The 13,934-nt window shown below is 42.4% G+C and overlaps 1 protein-coding gene across 7 annotated transcripts in view; it reads right to left on the bottom strand.

Annotated features, from left to right (window-relative positions):
• The window catches only part of TIAM2 (TIAM Rac1 associated GEF 2), a 437,269-nt gene that overhangs the window by 82,171 nt on the left and 341,164 nt on the right, over positions 1-13,934 (bottom strand). For all 7 annotated transcript variants that reach the window (XM_077486237.1, XM_077486240.1, XM_077486241.1 and 4 more), the window contains 2 exons: positions 13,101-13,193; positions 7,505-7,765 (listed from right to left, as the gene is read on the bottom strand). In XM_077486237.1, the coding sequence (XP_077342363.1) occupies positions 7,505-7,765; positions 13,101-13,193 (354 nt within the window). The remainder of the gene's footprint in view (positions 1-7,504; positions 7,766-13,100; positions 13,194-13,934) is intronic.

The raw sequence follows: 13,934 nt of genomic DNA, 5'->3' as shown, positions 1-13,934 counted from the left end.
TCCTCTTGTTGTATTGCCGCAAGACTAGTAAGGGCGCTTTCACATGGTCGATCCGTTCAGGTCCACCTGTCAGTTTTTCAGGCGGACCTGAACGAATGCTCCATAGACCTCTATGGAGCGTCTGATGTCAGCGGTGACATGTCCGCTGACATCCGACCCACTCCGATCTGTGTAATGGAGGAAAAACCTACTTTTCCATCCGTCATCGGATCGGATCGGGTGACGACGGACTCTGCAGTCCGTTGAAACCCGATCTCCCCTAGGGGAGAGCGGCACTCTGACAGGTCCGTTCCTGCACAGTGTGCAGAGACGGACCTGTCATCTGCCTGCTCAGCGGGGATCAACGGAGCGATCCCCGCTGAGCAAGCGGATATCCACGGGCTGGATCATCACTGATCCGCCCTGTGTGAAAGAGCCCTTAACCGGAACCATTAGTTAGCACTGCAAAGCAAAAAGAGAGCCTGTTCATGTAATAAACAAATATTGTTGCTTCCATCTATATACAGGGACATGGACTGGTCAGATTTTGTATATCAAAATGTGTATTTTTATATATATATATATATATATATATATATATATATATATATATATATATAATGGAAAGATAATACAATAACTCTGAAAAAAGCATTACCTTTTCCTTTATCTTTTAGTAGCGCAAGGCAAGAAGTAAACAGGCTTTTGGATCAGGTAGAATGCCATGCGTTGCATGAACCAGCAGTTGCTTGTCTGCTGTGTGGGCTTTGGGTGCCTGGAAGTAGCTGCACTGTCTACAGCCCTTGTTCTTAGGCCTCATTCACACCTTTTGCATATTGCAGGTGTATTTTGTGTTTTTCAATACACACTTTTGATCCACTGAAGTCTATAGAATCAAAAACCAGAAAAAAGTCCCTGGCCCTTTCCATAAAATGCAGAGATGTGAACTACACCCATAGGAAACAATGTTAACCACTTGCTTACTGGGCACTTAAACCCCCCTCCTGTCCAGACCAATTTTCAGCTTTCAGCACTGATGCACTTTGAATGACAATTGCGCGGTCATACAACACTGTACCCAAATGAAATTTTTAGATTTTTTTTCCCACAAATAGAGCTTTCTTTTGGTGGTATTTAGTTACAGCTGGGAGTTTTATTTTTTGCTAAACAAAAAAAGATGCAAAATAACAAAAAATAAAAAATCATATTTAATAGTTTGTTGAGGCGGCACTGGTGGGCACTGATAGGCTGCACTGGTGGGCACTGATACGCACAGTTAAGGCGGCACTAATAGGCACAGATAAGGTGGCATCGATGGGCACAGATAAGGCAGTACTGATGGGCACAGATAAGGCGGCACTGATGGGCAAAGATGGGCACAGATAAGATGGCACTGATAGGTGGCACTGATGGGTGGCACGGATGGGTGGCACTAAGGGGCACTGATAGGTACCACTGAGAGATGGGACTGATGGGCACTGATAGGTGGCACTGATAGGTGGCTCTGATAGGTGGCACTGCTGGGCACTGATGGGCGGCACTGATGGGCACTGGTAGATGACACTGATGGGCATGGATATGTGGCACTGAGGTGCAGCACTGTTGTTGAGGCAGATTGTGGGCACTGATAGGTGGCACTGATAGGTGGCACTGTGGGTACTGATGTATGGCACTGTGGGCACTGATGGGTGGCACTATGGGCACTGATGGGGGCACTGCTGTGTGGCACTTTTTTAATATCTGGGTGGCACTGGCAGGGGGCAGGTGGGCACTGATAAGCTGGCCGTGATTGGGACTGAACTCCCTCTCACGGCCGGCGGTGATCAGCTCTTTTTTTCTCTGACAGCGCGAGGAGGAAAAATAGCCGATTACCGGCTCTGTTGTGTCACATGATCAGCTGTCATTGGGTGACAGCTGATCACGTGGTAAGGGGTCGGTATCGACCCCTTGTTCCGATCCGTGATCAGGCGAGTCTCATAGACTTGCCGATCACAGAGCGCGCCGCTCGTGCACGGGACGACATCAATAGACGTAGTCCCGGCAAAGCAGGTCCGCGCTGTAGCCGTCATTCGGCTATAGCGCGGATCTCTAGTGGTTAAATGGAATGTAGCATGTTTCTGCAAAACTGAAAACGTACAAAAAAATGCATAGGTATGATCCAGGCCTTATTCTACTAGTGTTGCAGTTTTAAATTGAAAAAAAAAAAAAAAACATGGGGGGTTATTTACTAAAGGCAACTCCACTTTACATTACAAGGACATGCAGTCGCTGTAGATCCGAGGGGGACGTGCAAGGAAAATAAAAAAACAGTAGGGCTGTGGAAATTAAATAATAATTCCTCGATTAAACATACATTTTTTGATCAATCAATATTCTTTTGATTGGTATTCACCTCTCCGCCGGCTTCCGGGTCTTCAGGGAGTTCCATCGGAGATTCAGTGATGTCACGGACATCGACGTCACCGGACTCCTCCCCCCTTCCCCAAGTGCCTCCGTCTGCTAACAAAGGGAAGGGGGGAGGAGTCCGGTGACGCGTAAGTTCTGACTGAATGTAACGCGTACGGGGGAGGAGCTACGCATGACATCACCTGCTGCTGCCCTTTGGAACTAGCATGATTGTTGGCTTTACATGCTGTGTTTTTATCATCTTTATCTGAATAGTTTGTGTTTGAACACAAAAATGTAATCTTATACTTAAGCGGTGAGCACTTAGATCTTTTCTTTCTACTCATGACCTCGCGTCCTTGCTGAGATCTAAGGAGACGTGAGAGAAGTTTATGGTCCGTGTTAACCCTTTTGATACCCACTTGCATGACCACCTGTTTGCACAGGGGTCCATGCCATAAGGTGAGAGTGATTAGTTAGACCGGAAGTGGAGGGATTGTCACAATACTGTGGAAAAAAATTACTTACGTCAGTGCTACAGTTTGAATTTAAAACATATTTGTGTGAACTGTGAAGTTAAGTCATGGATTGTGGAAACTAACTAGTGTCGGGTGATTGTATATAGTGTATACCACTGACTAATGCAGAGTTGCAATGCAAGGAGATCAGCTAAAAGTAGTTGGATCTGTATGTGCATTATAATTAATCCAAAATAGTCGATTAATTGATTAAAAAAAAATAGGATTAATCAAACACAAAAATTAACAAAAAGCAACAGCCCTAAAAAACAGCATTTTAGCTTGCACATGATTGGATGATAAAATCAGCAGAGCTTCCCCTCATTTCAGATCTACCCCTCAGATTTACAGCGACTGCACTTCCAAGTGCACTTTCAGTGCAATTTCAAATGCACTTTGCACTTGTAGTGCAAAGTGGATTTGCCTTTCGTAAATAACCCCCATGGTGCTCACAGCACCCATCTGACCCAGTCCATCGCGCGCTCATGGCCCAAACTATAAATCAGACACATCTATTACATTTAAAACACTGCAACTAGTCTCATTTTATGCACTTATAATGCAAATATTAGAGATAATCTGCAGTAACGTGTATATTTTACGCATCAGCTGGGTTGCTAAAAGCATTGCTTTTACAATATGAGGAATCTATATTTAAATAAGGAAAAACAGCTCAGGATTGCATTTGCAATACTTCTTGTGATCGGAATCTGCACAATTTTAATTAAAGGCTTAACACAAACAAATGTTGTGCTAAGGCGGCAGAGCTTGTTTTGTTCTGTCTTACATCATCCATCCCACACCACCCACCATCTAATGATGTAACACTACACATATTCCAGACATCCTTATTCACACACTGCAAGTGTGAGGACAGAAATCACCCTAAATTTGCCATCAATGCTCACAACTCACCAAAAGCACAAAAATTACACATCCTCTTCTCTAGAGTGCTTGTTCTGTACATGTTTAAATTGAACCTCCGCTTGGGGAATTCTCAATCATCTGCCAAATGTACAATTATTCCTCACAGGATTTAATTGCAGGCAATGATTCATCTAATCTACTGAGATGTTGTTGTTTAAATCTTTAAGAGCCCTGTTGCAGTAAGGAAAGTGAACATGTGCTCTAAATTATACAGTTAACCTAAACACTTTTGTGGTGACTTGCGTTACTGCACACTAGATAAGCTCGTACACATGGGCCAAATGTCGGGCGGCATTGGCTGGTTCAATCGAAACCAGTCGATATTCGGCCCATGTGTACTGCACCCAGTCCGACAGAAGCTGGCTGTTTGGGGAATGACTGGCAATAGTTGAGTACAGTGGCTCCCACCTGAGCAGTTTTTTTTCCGTTCAGTCGACTGGGTTGAACGAAAAAAACAAACTAGCAGTGTATCCTAGGCTTTAGGGCACATGGAAAACAATTGTTTTCTAGATGCCCCATTCACACCACAACACTTGCATTTTGATGCAGGGCACTGCATGGCAGCACTTTGCCGTGAAATGACATCAATGAAGTGTCACTATTTGACACATCAAGTAAAGTTAAAAAGGAAAAAAGAAAAAAAAAAACAAGTAAGCAATGCATTGCACTAAGGCCTGGTTCACACCTATGCAGGTTGCAGTTTGCATATTGCAGGTGCATTTTGCATTTTTCAATACATGCTTTTGATCCATTGAAGCCTGGAACCAAAAACCAGAAAAAGTCCCTGGCCCTTTCCATAAAATTCAGAAATGTGAACTACATCCATAGGAAACCACATTAAATGGACTGTAGTGTGTTTCTGCAAAACAGAAAATGCGCAAAAAAATGCAAAGGTGTGAACCAGGCCTAAATCACACATCACACCACTTCCTGTTGAAGCCAACATTGCATTTTACCATGCAGGCTAGTGTGAACCTAACCTTAAAGCCTGGCATAAGGTGCCTTTTAAAAAAAATTCACAAACCCCGGGTAGTCTTATATTATGTACACGGCACACACGACCGGACTTTTTCGACAGCAAAGGTCCGACGGAATGAATCCGCCGGACAATTCGATCGTGTGTGGGCTTCATCTGACCATTTCTGTCTAAAAATCAGATGGACTTTAGATTTAGAACATGTTTCAAATCTTTCCGATGGTCTCGAGTCTGGTCAAAAAATCAGTTTGTCTGTATGCTAGGCCAACGGATGAAAACCGACGCTAGGGCAGCTATTAGCTACTGGCTATGAACTTCCTTATTCTAGTCCGGTCATCACATTCGAATCCGTTGAACTTTGGTGTGATTGTGTGTGGCCAAGTCCGTTCGTTTGGAAAGTCCATCGGAACTCCGCTGAAAAGTCCGTCAGGAAGACCGTCGGATCTAGTCTGCCGGAAAGTCCGGCCGTGTGTACACGCCATTAACCCCCCTGATGGTGTTCCCGAGTCTGGCTAGGGTGGAATTTTTATGCCAAAAGCGGTAACCCCTAGCCAGACTCGGGACCGCATCGCTGGATCCAGAAGGATGCTTACTTACCTTGTCCCCGCGCTGTACGAGCGAGCCGTGTCTCGCTCGATCTATCACAGAGCCCATCTCCGTTCCCTGCAAGCGTTTCGACGCACGGGGCAGAGATCCGCGCCAAATTCAAAAAGTGAAACACTCACTATACATACAGTATAATGTAATCTTACAGATTACATTGCTGTATGTAATTATTTCACATCCCCTTTGTCCCTAGTGGTCTGCCCAGTGTCCTGCATGCAGTTTTATATAATAAAAACTGTTCTTTATGCCTGTAAACTGGAGATTGTCCATAGCAACCAAAACTGTCCCTTTAAATCAAAAGTGATTTTAGACCAGCTAGAAAACAGCGATAATAAATTAGAATCACTCGCAACAATATAAAACGCCAAATTTTCATGCAAAATAATTGTACCGCTTTTAGCATCTAAAATCCGAAATAATCGTACCGCCAGGGAGGTTAAGGTAACCAACATGCAAATATTTACTTCAAGCGCCAAAGTCCTAATGTGCAGTTCTCTATTAGTTAGATATGCTTAACACACAGCGTCAAGAAGTGGGGAGTGCTGAACGAGTTTCCACATCAGAGTTAAGTGCTGGCTTTAAAAAAAAGGGAGTCCTGACTACATAATGAAAAGTGTTCATGCAGGCACCTCTTGGTACTTCGTTTTGGCTGTTTGGGTCAGGTTATTGTTTACTCTAATGGCTTTCATTTTTGCATCCTATCCTCCAACATTTGCTGTTGGTGAGGGATTTCTAAACAGCTGAGTGAGAACATTAGCCTAGACCAGTGATGGCGAACCTTGGCACCCCAGATGTTTTGGAACTACATTTCCCATGACACTCATGCACTCTGCAGTGTAGTTGAGCATCACGGGAAATGTAGTTCCAAAACATCTGGGGTGCCAAGGTTTGCCATCGCTGGCCTTGACTTTACGTCTATGCTTACCACTTCTCTATACTACACTGATGTGCACTACTAAACTAGAAGCCACTGCACTGATTTTCAGTACTCCACTGACTGCCATTGCGCCAATGTGCACTTTTCCATTTTCTACAATTAGGCTACTTCATTGACTGCCACTGCAATAATATGTACTTTTTCACTGGTAACCAAGGAACCAATGTGCACTTCTCCATCACATCGATACGCAACTTTTCCACTGACTGCCACTGCACCAATGTGCACGTTTACACATCCAACTATCATCATAAGTCTGTGGAAAGCCTAAGGTAACTAATATTCTTATGTGATTCCAGAAATAATTTTCTTAATGTAAGTCATATATTGTACGCAGATATCTGCTTGGATGTTCTGTGCAAAATGTTTTAATTTTGTAAATTAGTCCCATTACACAGCATAGTATTAACTGACCTGCCTACTTATTAGATCTATGTTCGAGTACAGACTGGGGGGACCCATCAGTACCCACTAAACAAAATACATAACAAGCATACTGGGCAAAATATGGACTGTATAACATTCACAGTACAGTGATTATATTATGAATAGAAGCATGATCTGGAGTCAAAAGGGAAATAAATATTTTCATCTTTGTCACCGGACATGATTGAAACCAAAACTAAAGTCTGGAAATCGCCTGTGTATAAAAATATTAGGTCTCAATTTAGGGGGGGGGGGGGGGAAGCAAGCAAATTGGGAATTAACACACTAAAGAAAAAAAATACTTCTCTTAGCAATTTGCATGATTACTCAACTTAGTAAATTAGATAAACCCGTCTTCACGTCAGTCAATCAATCACACCCTAGAAAAAATGTTGTTCTTAAAAATATTCTTACACATGTTTTGGTATTCAAAGAGAATACATTATTTGATATCATTCACTATTTAAAAATAACAGCCTCTATTACTTTAGTAAAGCAACGCTAATAATTGTTGATGAATTTCTTTAATATATAACCTTGGCCTGTGTTTCAAACAACTGTAATCTGTATGAATGTATATCCAAATATATGTGTGTGTGTGTGTGTATGTATGTGTATGTGTGTGTATATATATATATATATATATATATATATATATATAGAGTTATATTTATATAGAGTTATATTTATATAGAGTTATATTTATTGATATATATATATATATATATAATATTATTTTATTTTTTTTACCTTTCATAGAATTCCTTCGGAAATTATCTAGAAATTCTTCCAAGAGTTGAGACTGGTTAAGTGGTGGTAAAGGTCTCATCTGATCGTTGAACTTGTAATTTTCTGACCATGAAGAGCTTAGTGACGATTTGGATTCTGTTTGACAATTCCTCAGTGAAAGCAAGACACTCCTCTTTGAGAATAATAACTCCATTTTCCTGAGATCAAGGTCTATCACTGCTTCACTATTAATATAAAGGATTTCATTTTTTGTTCGCAAGCCTGACAAGCAAAAAGATGCGTGACACACATTAGAAATTATTGTATATGATTACTTGTACAATATGTAATAGGACAAAGTCACAACACAGAGATTTTCAAGGTTAAATCAGGAAAACCACTCAAGTAAAAAGCAGATCCTATCATTGACAGCTATACAGTTTCTCACAAAAGTGAGTGCATCCCTCACATTTTTGTAAATATTTTATTATATCTTTTCATGTGACAACACTGAAGAAATGACACTTTGCTACAATGTAAAGTAGTGAGTGTACAGCTTGTATAACAATGTAAATTTGCTGTCCCCTCAAAATAACTCAACACACAGCCATTAAAGTCTAAACCGCTGGCAACAAAAGTGAGTACACCCCTACGTAAAAATGTCAAAATTGGGCCCAAAGTGTCAATATTTTGTGTGGCCACCATTATTTTCCAGCGCTGCCTTAGCCCTCTTGGGCATGGAGTTCACCAGAGCTTCACAGGTTGCCACTGGAGTCCTCTACTACCCCTCCATGATGATATCATGAAGCTGGTGGATGTTAGAGACCTTGCACACCTCCGACCTTCCGTTTGAGGATGACTCACAGATGCTCAACAGGGTTTAGATCTGGAGACATACTTGGCCAGTCCATCACCTTTACCCTCAGCTTCTTTAGCAAGGCAGTGGTCATCTTGGAGGTGTGTTTGGGGTCGTTATTATGTTGGAATACTGCCCCGCAGCCCAGTCTCCGAAGGGAGGGAATCCTGCTCTGCTTCAGTATATCACAGTGCATGTTGGCATTCATGGTTTCCTCAATAGACTGTTATTCCCAGTGCCAGCAGCACTCATGCAGGCCCAGACCATGACACTCCCACCACCATGCTTTACTGTAGGCAAAACACACCTGTCTTTGTACTCCTTACCTGGTTGCCGCCACACATGCTTGACACCATCTGAACCAATTAACTGGTTCCCAACCGGCGCATGCCGATGTACGTCAGCAGAATGGCACGGACTTGCACTTGCAGTGCACTTTCAAATGTACTTGCAGTGCAAAGTGGATTTGCCTTTTGTAAAGAACCCCCAGTGTCACTGATCTCTGCTCCCTGTGATTGGGAGCAGAGATCAGTGACATGTCACATGTAGCCACGCCCCCCTCAGTTAGAAACACACCCCAGGACACACTTAACCCTTACCCTGCCCCCTAGTGGTTAACACCTTCACTGCCAGTGTCATTTATACAGGAATCAGTGCATTTGTATAGCACTGATTGTTGTATAAATGACAATGGTCCCAAAAATGTGTCAAAAATCTCCGATGTGTCCACCATAATGTCACCGCCATTACTAGTAAAAAAAAAATATTCATTAAAATTTCATAAACGATCCCCTATTTTGTAAACGCTATAACTTTTGCGCAAACCAATCAATAAACGGTTACTGCAATTTTTTTTTTACCAAAAATATGTAGAATACGTATCACCCTAAACTGAGGAAAAAAAATGTTTTTTTATATATTTTTGGGGGATATTTATTATAGCAAAATGTAAAAAATAATGATTTTTTTTTCAAAATTGACGCTCTTTTTTTGTTTATAGCGCAAAAAATAAAAACCACAGGGGTGATCAAATACCACCAAAAGAAAGCTCTATTTGTGGGAAAAAAGGACGTTTAATTTGGGAGCCACATCGCACGACCGTGCAATTGTCGGTTAAATTGACGAAGTGCCAAATCACGAAAAGTTCTCTGGTCAGGAAGGGGGTAAAATCTTCCGGGGCTGAAGCGGTTAAGTTTATCTTGGTCTCATCAGACCACAGGATATAGTTTCAGTAATCCATGTCCTTAGTCTGCTTTTCTTCCGCAAACAGCTTGCAGGCTGTCTTGTGCATCATCTTTAGAAGAGGCTTCCTTCTAGGATGACAGCCATGCAGACCAATTTGATGCAGTGTGCGGCGTATGGTCTGAGCATTGACAAGCTGAACCCCACCCCTTCAACCTCTGCAGGAGGAACCTGTCCTGTTAAATTGCTGTATGGTCTTGGCCACCATGCTTCAGTTCAGTTTCAGGGTCTTGGCAATCTTCTTATAGCCTGTACCATCTTTATGTAGAGCAACAATTATTTTATTCAGATCCTCAGAGAGTTCTTTGCCATGAGATGCCATGTTCCAGTGACCAGTTTGATAGAATGAGAGCAATAACACCAAATTTAACACACCTGCTCCCCATTCACACCTGAGACCTTGTAACACTAACGAGTTACACGACCTCGGGAAGGGAAAATAGCTAATTGGGCCCAATTTGGACATTTTCACTTAGGGGTGTACTCACTTTTGTTGTCAGCAGTTTAGACATTAATGTCTGTATGTTGAGTTATTTTGAGGGTACAGCAAATTTACACTGTTATACAAGCTGTACACTCACTACTTTACATCATTGTAACGAAGTGTCATTTCTTCAGCGTTGTCAGATAAAAAAAAAAATATATATATATATATATATATATATATAATATATTATAAAACCTTAGCCTTAAAAACTATTTCCCATTATATACAATAGTATCTTTCCCTCAATAACTATATTTCCCTTAATTGTCTATGGTAAAAAATCTGGATAACTCTTTGCAGTTACTACCTACTGTATAATCCATAGACAGAGACAATTCTTACCAAAAAATTATAATTGTAAGAAAGCAGTCAGTCACGTGCACAGGCCCAAAATGAGGGCTAGAGAGGGGGTTAGGAGGTTATTGTTTAAAAAAAAAGGGAAAAAAGGGAATTTTAGAGGAGAAGTGACGTCACTGGGTGACATCATTTCCCTCCGTGTGGGCCACGACAGGCAGCCAGGATCCCCTTCACTTCCTGCGTTGGAATCAGCATTTTGTACAGGCACAAACATCTGCGAACGCTGGGAAACTGGATTGCTGCCACCCCTCGAGTAGGACCCCCTATATGAAAGATATGCTTTTGATGTCTTCTCTTGTGTAAGTGCAGAACTTTTATGCTATTAAATAACTTTTTAATACTACACTTAGTTGCGCCTCCCTCCTTTTTCTCTTTTGCATTTCACAGAGTACTCTGGATATGCTCTGGGGAAGGCTTGCGCCTGAACTGTTTAGAGCAGGCATGTCCAAAGTCCGGCCCGCGGGCCATCTGGTTTTGAATGGCCCGCCTGGTTATCTAAACCAGCCTCTCTCAAGCAGTGTGCTGCGGGATCAGGGCTGTCAGATAAGCCTGATTCCCTGCCGAGCTGTACATCGGCACTGTGAGAAGCTTGAAAGTAAAGTGCAGGGGAGTGTGATGTGTCTCTGCTTCCCCCTACAGTGCAGTACCCGGCTGAATGAGGAAGCTGGAAAGGTACAGTGCTGTGCTAAAAACTAGATTTGTGTTAAAAGGGCTTTATTCATGTATGTGTGTGTCTGTATGTATGTGTGTGCATGTGTCTGTATGTGTGTGCATGTATGTCTGTATGTATGTGTGTGCGTGCATGTGTCTGTATGTGTGTTTGTGCATGTGTCTGTATGTATGTATATGCATGTGTCTGTATGCATGTGCAGGTGATTGTATGGATGTGCATGTGTCTGTATGTATGTATGTATGTCTGTATGTATGTGTGTGCATTTGTATGTATGTCTGTATGTGTGTGCGTGCATTTGTCTGTATGTGTGTGTGTATGTGTCTGTGTGTATGTTACTTTTAATCCGGACTCCCCCCCCCCCCCCCATTCTTGTACCATCAGATTTGCTTTTGTATGGCTTGTGTGTGATAGTAACCAGGACTGCTGCTCCTCTGAAAAGCAATCCATACACAGATTGCTTTTCAGAGGCATTTGAAAGGTGGTAAAGAGGCATTATGTTGCCTCCTCACCACTTGTTTTAAGCCCATAAATGCAGCATCACTATACCGCAACTGTGCAATCCACACAGTTGTGGGGTAATTGCAGTGCAGGCCCATTCACCCTGGGTATGCCTCCAGCTGCAGCCAGAGTATGCATACCCCCCCCCCCCCCCCAGCTGCTCCCTCTGCAGCTAAAGGGGGAGAAGTTGGGGTGGTAAAAACAGCTTAACCACGTGGTTTTACTGCCCCTCCAACCTTGGTTCACATCCGGGTGGCTGCGTGCTTCATGTAGGGCAGCCCATACATTTTAATGGGTTTCCCTACCCACAAAAATGCAGTGAAGTCCCCAAGCTTTTTTTTTTTTTTTTAAATTGCACTGCACCCACAGCACCCCACATTTTCCAATGTGTGGGGTACATTAAGAATTAATGGTACCCCTAAAGAGCAGAAATGTGTTGGGAATGAGCACGGCAAAGGCAAGAGAATTCTTTTTGGGCAGTGTATTAGTGCTCGAACGAACACACTTAGACCGGATTTTAATGGTTCAAAGAATGTCAGGCAAAATGGTCGGCCCTCACGCATTTTCACTTCATCAGATCTGGCCCTCTTTGGAAAAAGTTTGGAACCCCTGGTTTAGAGTATATATGGACAAACTCCAACCACAATAAGGACAATATAAACGTTATATATATATATGTATAAAGCTGAATTACTATACAGGCTATCTCATTGTTATGTGCTGGGTAACCCTCTCTTTCCTATGATTGTCAGGGTCTGCAATTTCTCATGGGACTTTAGTTTCATCACAGCTGGGGGGCAGAGGTTGCCTACCCCTGCTTTAAGGTATTGATAGAACATCTGTGATTGTGCACATGTAATGTCCATACACAATTACTGTGCTTATATGAAATAACCAAAATAGATCTCCGTGCACCAGACTTGATCACTCTGGCTGATAAATATTGGATCTTTGCCGCTCAGCCTGGCCTTTGATTGGCTAGAGTGGATGGATTGAATGCAGCGCAGCCATTGGCTCGCGCTGCTGTCAATCACATCCAATGATGCGGCGTGCCGGGGGGCAGGGCCGAGTGATACAGTGAGCGGCTATAGCCACCTGCTGTATCACGGGAGAGCACCCGCAAGAACTAACCACCATTTTAGAGAGCTCACATGAAGGTTCTTGGTTCTTGTGGGGAGGAGCTGAGACAGCCGCCGAGGGACCCCAGAAGAGCAGGTTCGGGCCACTCTGTGCAAAACGAGCTGCACAGTGGAAGTATAACATGTTTGTTATTTAAAAAAAAATAAACATTTACCTTTACAACCCCTTTTAATAAAAGTTATATTAATAATCATCATTGTTACATAATTAGGTTTAAAAAAGGCATATGTCCAGCAAGTAAAAAGGGTTTGCATCCTCTGAACCAGATGCAGAGGAAGGTGTAAAAAAAAATAAAAAAAATAAAATCATTGTCCAAATTACTTGGGGTACACGGAATCACAAACATTTTATAAAATATACCTACCTTCCCTATAGGCCAATCCATCTGGATGAACAAAACTTACATAGATGTGAGTAAGACTGTTATGTTCATCTACCTGAGCAGCAACAGCAAATCCTGCAAATAGAAAATATAATTTTTAAGAAAATGTAATGTCCTTATGTACACTTTACATGAATTTTGGCACTGTAAGCTCAAACTGTACAGATGGCCACACACATGAAATGAGCCAGTTGCTTTCATAAAGGAGGAGATTAATTGACTGATTGCTCCCCTCCCTTACCCATTAAAGCCAACACCAGGCTATGTCTTCTCACTATTGTCCCTCCCAGAATAGAAACTTAGTTCAACCAAAGGCTGATTTTCTCCTTTTGCTGAAAAATAATATTGTCATCTGCTAAACAAAGAGATGCAGTATAAGATGACCTACATATCCGTGACCAGTTGTATTTTTATCTGGATCTGCAACCTCTTCTAAGTAGCATGGATTTAAAAGGTATAATGTATACCAAGGTCAGCAACCTGTAGATCACAATCTACCAGTACATTGCAGACAGATGAAAGGTAGATCGCGGTCTGTGCTTGCTGACCCGCCATTCCCGAGCATCAAACAGGGTGCAATGCATAGGCACTAATTGTAAAGTTAGAGCTGTTGAAGGGAGCAAGAGCCACATAAGCCAATGCCTCCTCTGTAGTGCTGACTCCTGTCCCATGCGGAGTCATACCAACTGCACTCCACCTCTAGCGGTCTCCAGAGTGGTGCCAGCAGCAGAAGAGATCTTCAGGTCAGTGTGAAGCAATACACTGGGCATAATAGTATAGGGCTGCTTTCACACTGATGTGCTGTGGTTTACCCAC

This window comes from Lithobates pipiens, unplaced genomic scaffold (assembly GCF_037356315.1).
Source record: "Lithobates pipiens isolate NorthernLeopardFrog02 unplaced genomic scaffold, aLitPip1_a1.2 Scaffold_18, whole genome shotgun sequence".
Lineage (NCBI taxonomy): Eukaryota > Metazoa > Chordata > Amphibia > Anura > Ranidae > Lithobates > Lithobates pipiens.
Note: the sequence above shows the minus strand (reverse complement) of the source record. Positions and strands in the feature narration are given on the sequence as shown.